General features: G+C 54.7%; 1 protein-coding gene across 1 annotated transcript; it reads right to left on the reverse strand.

Annotated features, from left to right (window-relative positions):
* Window positions 1-1,000: 1,000 nt before the first annotated feature.
* Window positions 1,001-19,823, reverse strand: LOC104328553 (neuroblast differentiation-associated protein AHNAK; the record flags this gene model as incomplete). The annotated part of the gene is made up of 1 exon (XM_075412372.1): window positions 1,001-19,823. A coding segment is annotated over one exon (17,787 nt), but the record flags the coding sequence as incomplete, so codon positions are not given.
* Window positions 19,824-19,827: the final 4 nt, after the last annotated feature.

The following is a 19,827-nucleotide window of genomic DNA, read 5'->3' on the forward strand; positions in this document are numbered from 1 at the left end:
CTCCCCAGTTCAAGAAAGACGAGGAGCTATTGGAGAGAGACCAGTTCTGGGCTCCCCAGTTCAAGAAGGACGAGGACCTACTGGAGAGAGACCAGTTCTGGGCTCCCCAGTTCAAGAAGGATGAGGAGCTACTGGAGAGACACCAGTTCTGGGCTCCCCAGTTCAAGAAGGATGAGGAGCTACTGGGGAGAGACCAGTTCTGGGTTCCCCAGTTCAAGAACGATGAGGAGCTACTGGGGAGAGTCCAGGTCTGGGCTCCCAGAGGTCCCTTCCGACCCCCAGCGTTCTGGGTTGGGGCTGCTCAGCCTGGAGCAGAGAAGGCTCCGGGGGTGACCTTGGAGCACCCTTCCAGTGCCTGAAGGTGCCTCCAGGAAGGCTGGAGAGGGGCTTCTCCCCAGGGGGTGGGGGGATGGGACCCGGGGGGGACACGGCTCTGAGCTAACAGAGGGCGGGTTTAGATGAGATACGGGGAAGAACTTCTCCACCGTGAGGGTGCTGAGTTGGTTGCCCAACCCGGTTGGTCCCCAGGACGCCCGGAGGAGCTGTGGCTGCCCCCTCCCTGGCAGGGTCCAAGGCCAGGTTGGGTGGAGCTGGGTCCAAGGCCAGGTTGGGTGGAGCAGTGTCCAAGGCCAGGTTGGGTGGAGCTGTGTCCAAGGCCAGGTTGGGTGGAGCTGGGAGCACCCTGGGCTGGGGGAAGGGGTCCCTGCTCACGGTGGGGGGGTGGAACCAGATGATCTCCAAGGTCCCTCCCAACCCAACCCAACCCAACCCAACCCAACCCAACCCAACCGTGATCCCATGAAGCGGGGGCAGGGTGACAGCAAGCCCAGCCCAAGGAGGGGGCGCACGGCCAGGCTCCTCCCATCCCCCCAACCCCACCCCCACCCCGAGGGGCCCTCCCGGCGCCGCCCTCCCAAATGAGCCGAAACCACCCCGAACCGGGGCAGCGGAGCTTAATGAAGCCCCAAACGAGGCGACGCCGAGGAAGAGAGCGGCCTGGTGGTTAATGAACTTTTTATTTGCATTTGACGCCGTTAATTCGCCGTTAAAGTGCTGAAAAGGGGGCGGGGATATTTTTTTTGGTTATTTTTTTGGTTTTCTGGGTCGGTTTTTTTTTGTTCTTTTTTTTGTTTTTTGTGTTTTTTTTTTTTAAAACTCTGGATACATTCGTTAACAAAAATTCTCCCGCCCGCCGGAAAAGCGGCCGCTGCCCATTTCCCACAGCCGAGATCAGTTTTTGGGGTGGTTTTTTTGGGTTTTTTTTTTTTTCCTTCTTATAATACAAACGAAGCAACGAAGGCGCCGCGGCGACACCCAACGCGTCCATAAAAATAAAAAAAAACCAAAATAAAAAAACAAACAAACAAAAAATTCAAATCAGTGGCAAACAGCTGAAACCTGGGTGGGTTTTTTTTTTTTTGGTGAGGATTAGGGGCTCGTTAGGCAGCTGCTGGCTCGTTAGCGGGCCACCGGCGGTTACCCGATCCCCCGCCCTGACGCAACCCCACCGCGGATTATTTTTTTCCTCCCGCTGCCGTCGCGGGACGGCGTCTCGCTCGTGGCGGCGTGGTTTGGGGTTTGGGTTTTATTTTTTGTGTTGTTTTTTTTAACAGGGTGTTGTTTTTTTTTTTACAGGGTGTTTTTGTTTTTTTACAGGGTGTTTTTGTTTTTTACAGAATGTTTCGGCGGCTTCGAGGGAAGTTTCAGCCCCGTCAAGAAAAGCCAAAAAATAAAAAAATTAAAAAAAAAGACACAAGATGGCGGAAAAAAAAAAAAAAAATAACGAAAAAGCCTCATTTCCGCGAGCCAACCGCTGAAAATCTTCAGTAGAACGGGGGCAAAAAAAAAAAATAATAAAAATAAAAAGAATTATCAAAAATAGCGTGCTAGCGAGCGTAAGCTCTCGGCGTTTCATGCACAAGCCGCCGGCGCGGAGAAGCTCCCACCACGACCCCCGCCGCGACGCGTCCCCCCCCGCTGCCGCCGCTCCAGACCCTGTCCAGCCCCCACGCGGGGCGACCTCCGTCCGCGGGCGCCTACGTGCAGCCACGCGGCTCCTTCTTCTTGGCCACCGTCAGCTCCACGCCGGGCAGGTGGAAGCCGCCCTTCATCCCGCTGTCGGTGGAGGAGGAGGAGGAGGACAAGCGGGATTTCTTGGCCCCGCCGCCCTGCGCCAGCTCCTCGGCGCTCCCCGTCACCTCGTAAGAACCTTTGGCTCGCGAGCCCAGCCCCCCGAACGTCCCGAATTTCGTCTTGCCCTTCTCGCCGCCCGGCTCCGCGCCGCTCGGCTCCGGGGAGCGCGGCGAGCACTCGTCGCTGAAGGACGATGACCGGTGACGTGGTTTCTTGCTCTTGAAGAGGGAGAACTTCCCCTTGGCCGAGGGCCCCTCGCCGCCGTCCAGCTCGCCTTCCGCCGAGCCCAAGCTGACCTTGGAGCTCTTCAGGTCGCCTTTGGAGCCCGAGACGGAGCCGGAAGCTTCCGGGGAGCCAAGGGAGCCGCCGCTCTTCCCCTTCTGCTTGGAAAAATGGAACTTGGGCATTTTGAGCTTGGGTTTCTTCAACCGGGTGTCCTCCGACTCGAGCTCGGCCTGGAGGTGAGCGTCGGCTCCGGGGAACTCGACGTCCACCCCCATCTCTCGGCTCTTCACCTCGGCGTCCGAAAAGACGAATTTCGGCATCCGCAGCTTGGGGAACGACACCTTCCCCAGGCCGCTCTCCGCGCTGCCGTGGGGGACGCCGGGACCACCGATTCCCACCTTGGGGCCGGTGACGTGGAAAGTTCCCCCGCCGGCGCTCACGGCCGGCGCCTCTGCAGCGATGGCGGCGCCGCCTTTGATCTTCGGCCCTTGGACGCTGACGTTAAAACCCGACCCAGAGACTTTCGGCGCGGACACATCCAAGGCGGGAGCGTCGAGGTGGCCGCCCACGGTGACGTGAGGTGCTTCCACGCTGACTTTGGGGCCTTTGATTTCACCGGCAATGTCGCCGTCGCCCCGTAGGTTTGGTCCTTTCAGCTTCAGGTCAACGTCCGGCAAGGAAAGGCCGGGCGACCGCATTTGAAATCTCGGCCCTTTCAGCTCCACGTCAGGTCCTTCACACCCAGCCCCCGAGCCCTTCAGGCCCCCTTTCACCTGGGGACCTTCGAGACCGATGCCCACGTCCGCCCCGTCCACCCCAGGACTGGAAATGCCAAACTGGGGGAGCTTGAGGGACGGGAGCTTGATGGTGCCACCCACAATCTCCAAGCCGGCGTTGGACGCGCCTGCTGCTGCTTCGGGGGATTTAACGCCGGTGGAAACGTCAAGACCTCCTTTCAACTTTGGTCCTTTCAGGTTTATGTCCAAATCCGGGGCGGAAATGTCCACCGAGGGCCCTTTGATACCGACACCCGGGACGCTGAGGTTGAGATTCGCCCCCGGGGCTTTTGCGTCCACCTCCATTGGTGGGACGGAGCAGGCGACGCCGCCTTTCGCGCTCAGATCAGGTGCCTCCACGGCGGGGGATTTCAGCTTTGGCAGCTTCAGCTTTCCTCCCAGGTCTCCCATCTCGACGCCCGGCGCCTCCAGGCTGACGTTTGGCCCTACCGCGGAACCCGAAAGGGCCAGATCTCCCTTGAGTTTTGGTCCTTTCAGGTTCCCATCAAAATCGGGTCCAGAGATCTGGGGCCCTTTGAGCTCGACGTCAACGCCTCGGAGGTTCACATCAGCTGACGGGAGGCTGACGCTTCCCTCCACCGCTGGAACCGAGATCTCCAAGCTTGCATCCGGCTTTTCCAGGCCGAGACCCATTTTCCCCACCCTGGGCAACCTCAACTTTCCTTCAGGACCTTCTAGCTCTGCTCCAGGAACGCCAGCTTCACCTTTCACCTTTGGTCCTTTCACGTTGAGGTCCACGTCCAGCCCAGCGAGCGAGGGAATGGCAACGTCAACGGCGGGGCCTTTCAGGTCGCCCTCCATTTTCACGTCCCCTACGCCCACCTGCCCACCGAGGAGTTTGAACTTTGGTTTCTTCAGGCTCACGTCCGGAGCTTCAACATCCACGCTGAGACTTGGGCCTTTCACGTCACCCTTGGCAGCTGGCACGGAGACGTCCAGTTCAGGCGCTTTGAGTTCCCCCTCTAATTTCGGGGCTGCTGCAGAAGCATCCGCTCGGAACCTGTGCGATTTCAGATCGAATTCGACGTCTGGGAAGGAGATTTTCCCAAACATGGGTTTCTTCCCTTTGGGGGACTTCACCGCGGCGTCACCTTTTACGGTCACATCTGGACCGGCAACGTTCACATCCACGTCGGGAGATCTCAAACTCGCGTCGAGCTCGCCGCCAGCCACGTTCACGTCAAACCCACCCTTCTTGCCTTTGACTTTGGGGCCGCTCATGTGAAGTTTTGGCATCTTGAACTTGCTCTTCTTACCTTTTCCAGCAACGCTGATATCAGGTGACTCCACGTTCAGCTCCGCCTCAGGTAGATCCACTTCCACCCCCGGGACCTTGATTTCTGCCTTCGGGCTTTTCATCCCGAACCCAAACTTTGACTTCTTCAACTTGGGAAGTTTGACATTGGCCTCCGGGCCTTCAACGTTCAAGTCAGGACATTCGACGTCAACTTCAGGGCTTTTGACTCCAAACTCTGGGCCTTTGATTTCCACTTCAGGGCCCTTCAGGTGACCTTCCATCTTTGGGGTTGAAATGTCAAAGCCTCCCTTCGTTTTGTGGCCTTTCAAGTTCAGGTCTATCTCGGGCATTGAGATTTTTGGAACGTTGACGTGCATCTCTGGCATCTTCAGTTTAGGACCTTTCAGTTTGCCCTCTGGACCTTCGAGGCTCACATCCGGGACACTGATATCTACCTTGGGGCCTGAAATGTCAACCTCAGCCTTCGGCAGGTTCACGTCCACATCAGGACCTTCTCCTTTAAAGCCCAACTTGGGCAGCTTCATTTTAGGCATCTTCAGTTTTCCCTCCAGACCATCAACATCGACCTCTGGGCCCTCGATGTCTACTTTGGGACCCTTGATATCAACATCAGGGCCCTTCAGGCCTCCCTCCAGCTTCGGGCCCTGAAGGTCAGCGTCGCCTTTCAGCCTCAGGCCCTTCAGGTTCAAGTCGATGTCCGGCATGGAGATCTGGGGGGTCTTGACGTGCATTTCCGGCATCTTGATCCTGGGCCCTTTCAGTTTTCCCTCCGGCCCTTCGATGTTCACGTCAGGTGCCTGAATGTCCAGCTTGGGGCCTTTGATGTCAACATCTGGACACTGCAAATCCCCTTCCAGCTTCGGCGCCGAGACCTCCACGTCTCCCTTAAGCTTGGGGCCCTTCAGGTTGAAGTCCACATCGGGCATGGAGAACTTGGGCGCCTTGATGTGCATCTCGGGCATCTTGAACTTGGGGCCTTTGAGTTTCCCTTCCGGCCCTTCGATGGTCACATCGGGAGCCTCAATGTCTATTTTGGGGGCTTTCACATCGATTTGGGGGGCTTTCAAATCACCTTCAAGCCTGGGGCCGGAAACATTTACATCTCCTTTCAGCTGAGGCCCCTTGATGTTGAGGTCCACATCAGGGATGGAAACCTTGGGAGCCTTGATGTGCATTTCAGGCATCGTAAACTTGGGACCTTTGACTTTTCCGTCCACGCTCAGATCAGGAGCCTCAACATCTACACTGGGGCCTGAAATGTCAACGTCTCCCTTCGGGAGGTTCACGTCCACCTCCACCCCCTCCCCTTTAAAGCCAGGCATGGAAAACTTGGGCATCTTGAACTTGGGCAGCTTGAATTTACCCTCCGGGCCGTCAATATCAACATCGGGGGCACCCACGTCTAAATTCGGAGCACGGACATTGACCTCCGGACCCTTCAGTTCACATTCAACTCCTGACACCGACACGTCTACGTCTCCTTTAACTTTGGGACCTTTCAGGTTGAGATCAAAGTCTGGCATGGAGATCTTGGGGGCCTTGATGTGCATCTCGGGCATCTTGAACCTGGGGCCCTTCAGCTTCCCCTCTGGACCTTCAATGTCCACCTCTGGACCTTCAATGTCCACCTTTGGTCCAGAAATGTCAATGTCAGCTTTTGGGAGGTTCACATCCACCTCTGGGCCTTCTGCTTTGAAGCCAGGCATCCCAAACTTGGGCATTTTGAACTTGGGCATCTTGAATTTGCCTTCTGGGCCGTGAATGTCCACATCAGGGGCATCAATGTCGATTTTGGGGCCTTTGATGTCCACTTCAGGACCCTTCAGGTCACCTTCCAGCTTGGGAACTGACACATCCACATCCCCCTTCACTTTGGGGCCCTTCAGGTTGAAGTCAACATCTGGCATGGAGATCTTGGGGGCCTTGATGTGCATCTCAGGCATCTTGAACTTGGGCCCCTTCAGCTTCCCCTCTGGCCCTTCAATGTCCACCTCCGGACCTTCAATGTCCACCTTTGGACCAGAAATATCAATGTCACCTTTTGGGAGGTTTATGTCCACTTCTGGGCCTTCTCCTTTCAGCCCCGGCATCCCAAACTTGGGCATTTTGAACTTGGGCATCTTGAACTTGCCTTCTGGGCCATGAAGGTCCACGTCAGGCACCTCAATGTCAACTTTGGGGCCCTTGATGTCCAACTCAGGGCCCTTCAGGTCACCTTCCAGCTTGGGAACAGAAATGTCCACATCCGCCTTCACTTTGGGGCCCTTCAGGTTCAAATCAATGTCAGGCATGGAGATCTTGGGGGCCTTGATGTGCATCTCAGGCATCTTGAACTTGGGGCCCTTCAGCTTCCCCTCTGGGCCTTCCAGCTCAACGTCAGGAAGGTCTACGTCCAGTTTCGGGCCTTTGATGTCCACCTCTGGGCCTTTCAAGCCTCCCTCGATTTTCGGAACGGAAACATCCACGTCCCCCTTCACTTTGGGGCCCTTCAGGTGCAGATCAAAGTCCGGCATGGAGATCTTGGGGGCTTTGAAATGCATCTCGGGCATCTTGAACTTGGGGCCCTTCACCTTTCCTTCTGGGCCCTCGATTTCAACATCTGGGGCACTGACTTCCAACTCAGGACCTTTAATGTCAACTTTTGGCCCCTTCAGGTCACCTTCCACACACGGCACAGACACGTCCACGTCCCCCTTCACTTTCGGGCCTTTCAGGTTCAGATCAAAGTCTGGCATGGAGATCTTGGGAGCCTTAAAATGCATCTCGGGCATCTTCAGTTTGGGACCTTTCAGTTTACCTTCTGGGCCTTCAATCTCCACATTGGGAACATCTATGTCTACTTTGGGTCCTTTAATGTCCACTTCAGGACCCTTCAGGTCACCTTCCAGCTTGGGAACTGACACATCCACATCACCCTTCAGCTTGGGGCCCTTCAGGTTGAAGTCAACATCAGGCATGGAGATCTTGGGGGCCTTGATGTGCATCTCGGGCATCTTGAACTTGGGCCCCTTCAGCTTCCCCTCAGGACCTTCAATGTCCAACTCCGGACCTTCAATGTCCAACTTTGGTCCAGAAATGTCAATGTCGCCTTTTGGGAGGTTCACATCCACCTCTGGGCCTTCTCCTTTCAGCCCCGGCATCCCAAACTTGGGCATTTTGAACTTGGGCATCTTGAACTTGCCTTCTGGGCCATGAAGGTCCACATCGGGCACCTCAATGTCAACTTTGGGGCCTTTGATGTCCACCTCCGGGCCCTTCAGGTCACCTTCCAGCTTTGGAATGGAAACATCCACATCTCCCTTCACTTTGGGGCCCTTCAGGTTCAAATCAATGTCAGGCATGGAGATCTTGGGGGCCTTGATGTGCATCTCGGGCATCTTGAACTTGGGGCCCTTCAGCTTGCCTTCAGGAACTTCAATGTCCAGCTCTGGACCTTCAATATCGACCTTCGGACAAGAAATATCCAGGTCGCCCGTCGGCAGGTTGACATCCACCTCTGGGCCTTCTGCTTTGAAGCCAGGCATCCCAAACTTGGGCATTTTGAACTTGGGTATCTTGAACTTGCCTTCTGGGCCGTGAATGTCCACATCGGGTGCCTCAATGTCAATCTTGGGGCCTCCAATGTTGATGTCAGGAGCCTTCAAGTCCCCTTCCAGCTTCGGGGCAGAAACATCTATGTCTCCTTTCAGCTTGGGGCCCTTCAGGTTGAAGTCAACGTCAGGCATGGAGATTTTGGGAGCCTTGATGTGCATCTCGGGCATCTTGAACTTGGGACCTTTCAGTTTTCCTTCTGGCCCTTCAACATCCAGCTCAGGAGCATCGATGTCAAGCTTTGGTCCTTTGATATTAACGTCCGGCAGACTCAAGTCCCCTTCCAGTTTTGACACCGAAAGGTCGAGGTCCACACCGCCTTTTGACTTGGGACCTTTCAGATTCAAGTCGGGCATGGAAATATCGGGAGCCTTGATGTTCATTTCAGGCATTTTAAATTTGGGGCCCTTCAGTTTTCCTTTGGGACCTTCAACCTCGAGGTCAGGAACCTCGACATCTACTTTTGGGCCTTTCACATGCAGATCTGAGCCCTTCAGGTCCACCTGGGGAAGGGAGACGTCCACATCCGCCTTCGCTTTGGGGCCTTTCAGGTTCAGGTCGATGTCTGGCATGGAGATCTTGGGGGCCTTGATGTGCATCTCGGGCATCTTAAAGTGGGGGCCCTTGAGCTTCCCCTCTGGACCTTCAATCTCCAAGCCGGCCCCTTCGATATCCAGCTTGGGCCCCGAAACATCCAGCTCTCCTTTGGGAACACCAACGTCCACCTCTGGCCCCTCAACCTTCAACCCCGACACCCCAAACTTGGGCATTTTGAACTTGGGCATTTTGAGTTTACCCTCCGGTCCGTGAATGTCTACGTCGGGGGCCTCAACGCTGACTTTGGGGCCCTTGATGTCCACCTCGGGACCTCTCAGTTCCCCTTCCAACCTGGGGCTGGAAAGATCCACCTCTCCTTTCACTTTGTGCCCTTTCAGATTGAGCTCCACATCCGGCATCGAAACTTTCGGCGACGAAATGCTCAGGAACGGCATTTTAAATTTCGACCCTTTCGATTTCGCCTGTACGTCCACGTCCGGAGCGTGAACGTCGATTTTCGGGCCGGAGAGCTCGACGTCAGGTTTTTTAAGCTTCACGTCCACCTCAGGACTTTGCACTTTAGGACCAGAAAAGCCAAATTTTGGAAGTTTAAACCGGGATTTTTTAGCCTTTCCTTCCAGGTCCAGCTTCGGTCCCTCGACCTCAAATTCCGGTCCCTTGATGTCCACCTTCGGGCCTTTCAGCTCACCCTCTACTTTGGGAAGAGAAGGATCAACGTCAGCTTTCACTTTCGGACCTTTCAGATTTAGGTCAATATCTGGCATGGAGATTTTCGGAACGTTGAATTGCATCTCAGGCTTCTTAAATTTTGGACCCTTCAGTTTTCCTTCTGGTCCTTCAACGTCCAGGTCCGGAACAGTAACGTCAACCTTTGGACCCGACACAGCAACACTGGCTTCGGGCAGGTTGACATCAACTTCTGGGCCTTCTCCTTTCAACCCAGACAACCCAAACTTGGGCATTTTGAACTTGGGCATCTTTATTTTACCTTCTGGACCGTGAATGTCCACATCGGGTGCCTCAATGTCGACTTTGGGGCCCTTGATGTCCAACTCGGGACCTTTCAGGTCACCTTCCAGCTTGGGAACTGACACATCCACATCTCCCTTCAGCTTGGGGCCCTTCAGGTTGAAGTCAACGTCAGGCATGGAGATCTTCGGGGCCTTGATGTGCATCTCGGGCATCTTGAACTTGGGGCCCTTCAGCTTCCCTTCTGGGCCTTCCAGCTCAACATCAGGAAGGTCTACATCGACTTTGGGACACTTGATGTCCACCTCAGGGCCCTTCAGGTCACCTTCAAGCTTGGGAACTGACACATCCACATCCCCCTTCACTTTGGGGCCCTTCAGGTTGAAGTCAACATCAGGCATGGAGATCTTGGGGGCCTTGATGTGCATCTCGGGCATCTTGAACTTGGGGCCCTTCAGCTTCCCCTCTGGCCCTTCAATGTCCACCTCTGGACCTTCAATGTCCACCTTTGGTCCAGAAATGTCAATGTCGCCTTTTGGGAGGCTCACGTCCACCTCTGGGCCTTCTGCTTTGAAGCCAGGCATCCCAAACTTGGGCATTTTGAACTTGGGCATCTTGAACTTGCCTTCTGGGCCGTGAATGTCCACATCAGGCACCTCAATGTCAACTTTGGGGCCCTTGATGTCGACCTCAGGACCTTTCAGGTCACCTTCCAGCTTGGGAACTGACATATCCACATCCCCCTTCACTTTGGGGCCCTTCAGGTTGAAGTCAACATCTGGCATGGAGATCTTGGGGGCCTTGATGTGCATCTCGGGCATCTTGAACTTGGGGCCCTTCAGCTTCCCCTCTGGGCCTTCGAGCTCAACGTCAGGAAGGTCTACGTCAAGTTTCGGGCCCTTTATATCAATTTCAGGGCCCTTCAGGTCGCCTTCCAGCTTGGGAACTGACACATCCACATCCCCCTTCACTTTGGGGCCCTTCAGGTTCAAATCAATGTCAGGCATGGAGATCTTGGGGGCCTTGATGTGCATCTCGGGCATCTTGAACTTGGGGCCCTTCAGCTTCCCCTCGGGACCTTCAATGTCCACCTCCGGACCTTCAATGTCCACCTTTGGTCCAGAAATGTCAATGTCGCCTTTTGGGAGGTTCACATCCACCTCTGGGCCTTCTCCTTTCAGCCCCGGCATCCCAAACTTGGGCATTTTGAACTTGGGCATCTTGAACTTGCCTTCTGGGCCATGAATGTCCACGTCAGGGGCCTCAATGTCGACTTTGGGGCCCTTGATGTCCATCTCGGGACCCTTCAGGTCACCCTCAAGCTTAGGGACAGAAATGTCCACATCGCCCTTCAGCTTGGGGCCCTTCAGGTTGAAGTCGACGTCAGGCATGGAGATCTTGGGGGCCTTGATGTGCATCTCAGGCATCTTGAACTTGGGGCCCTTCAGCTTCCCTTCTGGGCCTTCCAGCTCAACATCAGGAAGGTCTACATCAACTTTGGGACCTTTGATGTTAATTTCAGGGCCCTTCAGGTCACCTTCCAGCTTGGGAAGCGACACATCCACATCCCCCTTCACTTTGGGGCCCTTCAGGTTCAAATCAATGTCAGGCATGGAGATCTTGGGGGCCTTGATGTGCATTTCGGGCATCTTGAACTTGGGCCCCTTCAGCTTCCCCTCTGGACCTTCAATGTCCACCTCCGGACCTTCAATGTCCACCTTTGGTCCAGAAATGTCAATGTCGCCTTTTGGGAGGTTCACGTCCACCTCTGGGCCTTCTCCTTTCAGCCCCGGCATCCCAAACTTGGGCATTTTGAACTTGGGCATCTTGAACTTGCCTTCTGGGCCATGAATGTCCACATCGGGTGCCTCAATGTCGACTTTGGGGCCCTTGATGTCGACCTCAGGACCTTTGAGGTCACCTTCCAGCTTGGGAACTGACACATCCACATCCCCCTTCAGCTTGGGGCCCTTCAGGTTGAAGTCAACATCAGGCATGGAGATCTTGGGGGCCTTGATGTGCATCTCGGGCATCTTGAACTTGGGGCCCTTCAGCTTCCCTTCCGGGCCTTCCAGCTCAACATCAGGAAGGTCTACATCAAGTTTAGGGCCTTTGATATCTACCTCTGGGCCTTTCAAGTCTCCCTCAATTTTTGGAAGAGAAACATCCATGTCCCCCTTCACTTTGGGGCCCTTCAGGTTCAAGTCAATGTCAGGCATGGAGATCTTGGGGGTCTTGATGTGCATCTCAGGCATCTTGAACTTGGGCCCCTTCAGCTTCCCCTCTGGACCTTCGATGTCCACCTTTGGGCCAGAAATGTCAATGTCGCCTTTTGGGAGGTTCACGTCCACCTCTGGGCCTTCTCCTTTCAGCCCCGGCATCCCAAACTTGGGCATTTTGAACTTGGGCATCTTGAACTTGCCTTCTGGGCCGTGAATGTCCACATCGGGTGCCTCAATGTCGACTTTGGGGCCCTTGATGTCGACCTCAGGACCTTTCAGGTCACCTTCCAGCTTGGGAACTGACACATCCACATCCCCCTTCAGCTTGGGGCCCTTCAGGTTGAAGTCGACGTCCGGCATGGAGATCTTGGGGGCCTTGATGTGCATCTCGGGCATCTTGAACTTGGGGCCCTTCACCTTCCCTTCTGGGCCCTCAAGCTCAACATCAGGAAGGTCTACATCGACTTTGGGACCTTTGATGTTAATTTCAGGGCCCTTCAGGTCACCTTCCAGCTTGGGAACCGACACATCCACATCCCCCTTCACTTTGGGGCCCTTCAGGTTCAAGTCAATGTCAGGCATGGAGATCTTGGGGGCCTTGATGTGCATCTCAGGCATCTTGAACTTGGGGCCCTTCAGCTTCCCCTCTGGCCCTTCAATGTCCACCTCCGGACCTTCAATGTCCACCTTTGGACCAGAAATGTCAATGTCGCCTTTTGGGAGGTTCACGTCCACCTCTGGGCCTTCTGCTTTGAAGCCAGGCATCCCAAACTTGGGCATCTTGAACTTGGGCATCTTGAACTTGCCTTCTGGGCCGTGAATGTCCACATCAGGGACATCAATGTCAACTTTGGGGCCCTTGATGTCGACCTCAGGACCCTTCAGGTCACCTTCCAGCTTGGGAACTGACACATCCACATCGCCCTTCAGCTTGGGGCCCTTCAGGTTGAAGTCAACGTCAGGCATGGAGATCTTGGGGGCCTTGATGTGCATCTCGGGCATCTTGAACTTGGGGCCCTTCAGCTTCCCTTCTGGGCCTTCAAGCTCAACATCAGGGAGGTCTACATCGACTTTGGGACCTTTGATGTCCACCTCTGGGCCTTTCAAGCCTCCCTCGATTTTTGGAACGGAAACATCCATGTCCCCCTTCACTTTGGGGCCCTTCAGGTGCAGATCAAAGTCCGGCATGGAGATCTTGGGGGCTTTGAAATGCATCTCGGGCATCTTGAACTTGGGGCCCTTTACCTTTCCTTCTGGACATTCCAGCTCAATGTCCGGAGCTTCTATGTCCACCTTTGGACCTTTCACTGTAACCTCAGGCCCTTTCAGGTCACCTTCCATCTTGGGAATGGAAACATCCACGTCCCCTTTTCCTTTTGGGCCTTTCAAGCTCAGATCAAAGTCCGGCATGGAGATCTTGGGAGCCTTAAAATGCATCTCGGGCATCTTAAACTTGGGGCCTCTCACCTTCCCCTCTGGGACCTCAATATCCACATCAGGAGCTTCGATATCCACTTTAGGACCTTTGATGTCTACCTCGGGGCCTTTCAAGTCACCTTCTAGTTTGGGGGCAGAAACGTCCAAGTCTCCCTTCAGCTTCGGGCCTTTCAGGTTCAAATCGATGTCGGGCATGGAGATTTTTGGAGTCTTGAAGTGCATCTCAGGCATCTTGAACTTGGGGCCTTTAACTTTTGCCTCTGGACATTCTAGGTCAACATCGGGAACATCAACATCCAGTTTCGGGCCTTTGATGTCCACCTCTGGGCCTTTCAAGCCTCCCTCGATTTTCGGAACGGAAACATCCACGTCCCCCTTCGCTTTGGGGCCCTTCAGGTGCAGATCAAAGTCCGGCATGGAGATCTTGGGGGCTTTGAAATGCATCTCGGGCATCTTGAACTTGGGGCCCTTCAGCTTTCCTTCTGGGCCCTCGATGTCTACGTCAGGAGCTTCTATGTCCACTTTGGGGCCTTTCAGTTCCAGGTCAGGCACTTTCACTTCACCTTCTATTTTTGGTACAGAAACGTCCACTTCTCCCTTCATTTTGGGACCTTTCAAGTTGAGATCCACAGCCGGCATGGAAAATTTCGGAGCCTTAATGTGCATGTCTGGCATTTTGATCTTGGGTCCTCTCCATTTTCCCTCGGGACCTTCCACGTCAAGATCAGGTACATCAACATCTAGCTTCGGACCTTTAATGTTCACATCAGGACCTTTCAAGTCACCCTCCAAGGTTGGAACAGAAACGTCAGCACCACCCTTCACTTTGGGGCCCTTCAGGTTCAAATCAATGTCTGGCATGGAGATCCTGGGGGTCTTGATGTGCATCTCAGGCATCTTGAACTTGGGGCCCTTCAGCTTCCCCTCTGGCCCTTCAATGTCCAGCTCCGGACCTTCAATGTCCACCTTTGGTCCAGAAATGTCAATGTCGCCTTTTGGGAGGTTCACGTCCACCTCCGGGCCTTCCGCTTTGAAGCCAGGCATCCCAAACTTGGGCATTTTGAACTTGGGCATCTTGAATTTGCCTTCTGGGCCATGAAGATCCACATCAGGGGCATCAATGTCGACTTTGGGGCCCTTGAGGTCCACCTCCGGGCCCTTCAGGTCACCTTCCAGCTTGGGAATGGAAACATCCACATCGCCCTTCACTTTGGGGCCCTTCAGGTTGAAGTCGACATCCGGCATGGAGATCTTGGGGGCCTTGATGTGCATCTCGGGCATCTTGAACTTGGGGCCCTTCAGCTTCCCTTCCGGGCCTTCCAGCTCAACATCAGGAAGGTCTACATCAACTTTGGGACCTTTGACGTTAATTTCAGGGCCCTTCAGGTCACCTTCCAGCTTGGGAACCGACACATCCACATCCCCCTTCACTTTGGGGCCCTTCAGGTTCAAGTCAATGTCAGGCATGGAGATCTTGGGGGCCTTGATGTGCATCTCAGGCATCTTGAACTTGGGCCCCTTCAGCTTCCCCTCTGGACCTTCAATGTCCAGCTCCGGACCTTCAATGTCCACCTTTGGTCCAGAAATGTCAATGTCACCTTTTGGGAGGTTCACATCCACCTCTGGGCCTTCTGCTTTCAGCCCCGGCATCCCAAACTTGGGCATTTTAAACTTGGGCATCTTGAACTTGCCTTCTGGGCCGTGAATGTCAACATCAGGGGCATCAATGTCGACTTTGGGGCCCTTGATGTCCAACTCAGGGCCTTTCAGGTCACCTTCCAGCTTGGGAACTGACACATCCACATCGCCCTTCACTTTGGGGCCCTTCAGGTTGAAGTCGACGTCAGGCATGGAGATCTTGGGGGCCTTGATGTGCATCTCGGGCATCTTGAACTTGGGGCCCTTCAGCTTCCCTTCCGGGCCTTCCAGCTCAACATCAGGAAGGTCTACATCAACTTTGGGACCTTTGATGTCAATTTTGGGGCCCTTCAGGTCACCTTCCAGCTTGGGAACCGACACATCCACATCTCCCTTCACTTTGGGGCCCTTCAGGTTCAAGTCAATGTCAGGCATGGAGATCTTGGGGGCCTTGATGTGCATCTCAGGCATCTTGAACTTGGGGCCCTTCAGCTTCCCCTCTGGACCTTCAATGTCCAGCTCCGGACCTTCAATGTCCACCTTTGGTCCAGAAATGTCAATGTCACCTTTTGGGAGGTTCACATCCACCTCTGGGCCTTCTGCTTTCAGCCCCGGCATCCCAAACTTGGGCATTTTAAACTTGGGCATCTTGAACTTGCCTTCTGGGCCATGAATGTCAACATCAGGGGCATCAATGTCGACTTTGGGGCCCTTGATGTCCAACTCAGGGCCTTTCAGGTCACCTTCCAGCTTGGGAACTGACACATCCACATCTCCCTTCACTTTGGGGCCCTTCAGGTTGAAGTCGACGTCAGGCATGGAGATCTTGGGGGCCTTGATGTGCATCTCGGGCATCTTGAACTTGGGGCCCTTCACCTTCCCTTCCGGGCCTTCCAGCTCAACATCAGGAAGGTCTACATCAACTTTGGGACCTTTGATGTCAATTTTGGGGCCCTTCAGGTCACCTTCCAGCTTGGGAACCGACACATCCACATCTCCCTTCACTTTGGGGCCCTTCAGGTTGAAGTCGACGTCAGGCATGGAGATCTTGGGGGCCTTGATGTGCATCTCGGGCATCTTGAACTTGGGGCCCTTCAGCTTCCCCTCTGGGCCTTCCAGATCAAAGTCAGGAAGGTCTACATCGACGTTGGGACCTTTGATGTTAATTTCAGGGCCCTTCAGGTCACCTTCAAGCTTGGGAACTGACACATCCACATCCCCCTTCACTTTGGGGCCCTTCAGGTTCAAATCAATGTCAGGCATGGAGATCTTGGGGGTCTTGATGTGCATCTCGGGCATCTTGAACTTGGGGCCCTTCAGCTTCCCCTCAGGACCTTCAATGTTCACCTCCGGACCTTCAATGTCCACCTTTGGACCAGAAATATCCAGGTCTCCTCTTGGCAGGTTGACGTCCACCTCTGGGCCTTCTGCTTTGAAGCCAGGCATCCCAAACTTGGGCATCTTGAACTTGGGCATCTTGAACTTGCCTTCTGGGCCATGAATGTCCACGTCAGGGGCCTCAATGTCGACTTTGGGGCCCTTGATGTCCAACTCAGGGCCCTTCAGGTCACCCTCAAGCTTAGGGACAGAAATGTCCACATCGCCCTTCAGCTTGGGGCCCTTCAGGTTGAAGTCGACATCCGGCATGGAGATCTTGGGGGCCTTGATGTGCATCTCGGGCATCTTGAACTTGGGGCCCTTCAGCTTCCCCTCTGGGCCCTCAAGCTCAACGTCAGGAAGGTCTACGTCCAGTTTCGGGCCTTTGATATCAATTTCAGGGCCCTTCAGGTCACCTTCAAGCTTGGGAACCGACACATCCACATCCCCCTTCACTTTGGGGCCCTTCAGGTTCAAATCAATGTCAGGCATGGAGATCTTGGGGGCCTTGATGTGCATCTCAGGCATCTTGAACTTGGGGCCCTTCAGCTTCCCCTCTGGACCTTCAATGTCCACCTCTGGAGCTTCAATGTCCACCTTTGGTCCAGAAATGTCAATGTCACCTTTTGGGAGGTTCATGTCCACCTCTGGGCCTTCTGCTTTGAAGCCAGGCATCCCAAACTTGGGCATTTTGAACTTGGGCATCTTGAACTTGCCTTCTGGGCCGTGAATGTCCACATCGGGCACCTCAATGTCCACTTTGGGACCCTTCAGGTCACCCTCGAGCTTGGGAGCTGAGACTTGCACATCCCCTTTCATGCTTGGCCCTTTCAGATTAACGTCCACGTCGGGCATGGAGATCTTGGGGGCCTTGATGTGCATCTCGGGCATCTTGAACTTGGGGCCCTTCAGCTTCCCTTCGGGGCACTCCAAATTAATATTGGGTGCTTCAACATCCAGTTTTGGCCCCTTGATGTTGATTTCTGGCCCTTTCACATCACCTTCCACCCGAGGAGCCGTGATATCCACCTCTCCTTTCACTTTTGGTCCCTTCAGGTTCAAATCTACATCTGGCACCGATATTTTCGGCGTTTTGATGTTCAGCTTCGGCATCCTGAACTTGGGGCCTTTCCATTTTCCTTCTGGTCCTCCGACGTCCAGCTCTGGCACTTCGACATCCGCCTCCGGCCCGGAAAGACCCACCTCTCCTTTGGGCAGGTTGACCTCTAGGTCGGCTCCCTCAAACTTTGGGCCGGAGACGTTGAAATGGGGCAGTTTCATTTTGGGCCCTTTCAGTTTGGCTTCCGGACACTCCAGGTTGACGTCTGGGACCTCAACGTCTATTTTTGGTCCCTTGATGCTAACGTCAGGTTCTTTCAAGTCACCTTCTACCTTTGGAAGGGGAACCTCCACCTCTCCTTTCATTTTATGCCCCTTTAAGTTCAGATCCACATCTGGCATCGATATTTTCGGCGTCTTGATATTGAGCTTGGGCATCTTAAACTTGGGGCCTTTGATTTTCCCTTCTGGGCATTCCAAGTCTACCTCGGGCATCTCAACGTCCACTTTGGGACCTTCCACATCTATTTTGGGGCCTTTCAGATCTGCGGAGGTCTTCAGGCCAGGAATATCTGCGTCTCCTTTCAGTTTGGGGGCCTTCAAACCGAGATCCACATCTGGCATGGAGAGCTTGGGCGTCTGAACGTTTAGTTCGGGCATTTTAAATTTGAGACCTTTCCCTTTTCCTTCTGGCCCCTCGATGTCCACACCTGCCACATCAATGTCTACCTTGGGACCAGAAACGTCTACCTCACCCTTCGGAAGTGTCACGTCTACGCTGGGGCCTTCTCCCTTCAGGCCCGGCACCCCAAACTTGGGCATTTTCAGCTTGGGCATCTTCAGCTTGCCCTCTGGACCGTGGATGTCCACGTCTGGTGCCTCGATGTCAACCTTGGGGCCTCTGATGTCAAGCCCAGGAGCTTTCAGCTCCCCTTCCAGTTTCGGGGCAGAAACATCCAGGTCTCCTTTCACTCTGGGACCTTTCAGGTTCAGGTCAACGTCAGGCATGGATATTTTGGGGGTCTTGAAGCTCATCTCGGGCAAGTTCACCTTGGGGCCTTGCAGTTTTCCTTCTGGCCCTTTGATGTCCAAGCTTGGCACATCAACGTCTACCCTGGGAGCAGAAATGTCCACTTTGCCCTTTGGAAGAGTCACATCGATGTCAGGGCCTTCTCCCTTCAGCCCTGGCACCCCAAACTTGGGCATTTTCAGCTTGGGCATCTTCAGCTTGCCCTCCGGACCATGAATGTCCACGTCTGGTGCTCCGACATCAACCTTGGGGCCTCTGAGCTCCAGCTCAGGACCCTTCAAATCAGCTCCTACCGTGGGGATGGACACCTCCACGTCGCCCTTCACTGTGGTGCCTTTCAGGTTCAGATCCACATCTGGCACACAGACCTTGGGGCCCTTCAGTTGTCCTTCTGGTCCTTTGATGTCCAAGCTTGGCACAGCAATGTCTACCTTGGGAGCAGAAATGTCCACCTCACCCTTTGGAAGCGCCACGTCTACGCTGGGGCCTTCTCCCTTCAGGCCCGGCACCCCAAACTTGGGCATTTTCAGCTTGGGCATCTTCAGCTTGCCCACGTCTGGTGCCTCGATGTCAACCTTGGGGCCTCTGATGTCAAGCCCAGGCGCTTTCAGCTCCCCTTCCAGTTTCGGGGCAGAAACATCCAGGTCTCCTTTCACTCTGGGACCTTTCAGGTTCAGGTCAACGTCAGGCATGGATATTTTGGGGGTCTTGAAGCTCATCTCGGGCAAGTTCACCTTGGGGCCTTGCAGTTTTCCTTCTGGCCCTTTGATGTCCAAGCTTGGCACATCAACGTCTACCCTGGGAGCAGAAATGTCCACTTTGCCCTTTGGAAGAGTCACATCGATGTCAGGGCCTTCTCCCTTCAGCCCTGGCACCCCAAACTTGGGCATTTTCAGCTTGGGCATCTTCAGCTTGCCCTCCGGACCATGAATGTCCACATCAGGTGCTTCAACACCAACCTTGGGGCCTCTGATGTCAAGCCCAGGCGCGTTCAGCTCCCCTTCCAGTTTTGGGGCAGAAACATCCAGGTCTCCTTTCACTGCGGGACCTTTCAGGTTCAGGTCGACGTCAGGCACGGATATTTTGGGGGTCTTGACCTGTACCTCTGGCACCGTAACTTTGGGGCCCTTGATGTCTACCGTGGGCATGTCCATCGCCAGTTTGGGGCCCTTGACGTCGAGCTGAGGTCCTTTCAAGCTGCCGCCCATCTTCGGGATGGAGACATCCAATTCTTCGTTAAGCTTAGGGCCCTTCACGTTGATGTCCACGTCTGGTGCCGATAGACCGGGCCCCTTCAGGTGACCCTCCAGGCTTCCAAACTCAACGTCAGGAGCCTTTACGTCCATCTTGAGACCTTTGGAGCCGAGGCCTTTGATGTCACCTTCCACTCTGGCGACCGCAACACCCACGTCTCCCTTGGCCTGCGGGCCCTTCAGGTTCAGGTTCACGTCCGACAGCGAGATCTGGGGCCTTTCGGCCTTCTTGAAGGCGGGGCCTCGCCATTCTCCTTTGACGGCCACGTCGGGAACGCCA

This window comes from Opisthocomus hoazin, unplaced genomic scaffold (assembly GCF_030867145.1).
Source record: "Opisthocomus hoazin isolate bOpiHoa1 unplaced genomic scaffold, bOpiHoa1.hap1 HAP1_SCAFFOLD_258, whole genome shotgun sequence".
Lineage (NCBI taxonomy): Eukaryota > Metazoa > Chordata > Aves > Opisthocomiformes > Opisthocomidae > Opisthocomus > Opisthocomus hoazin.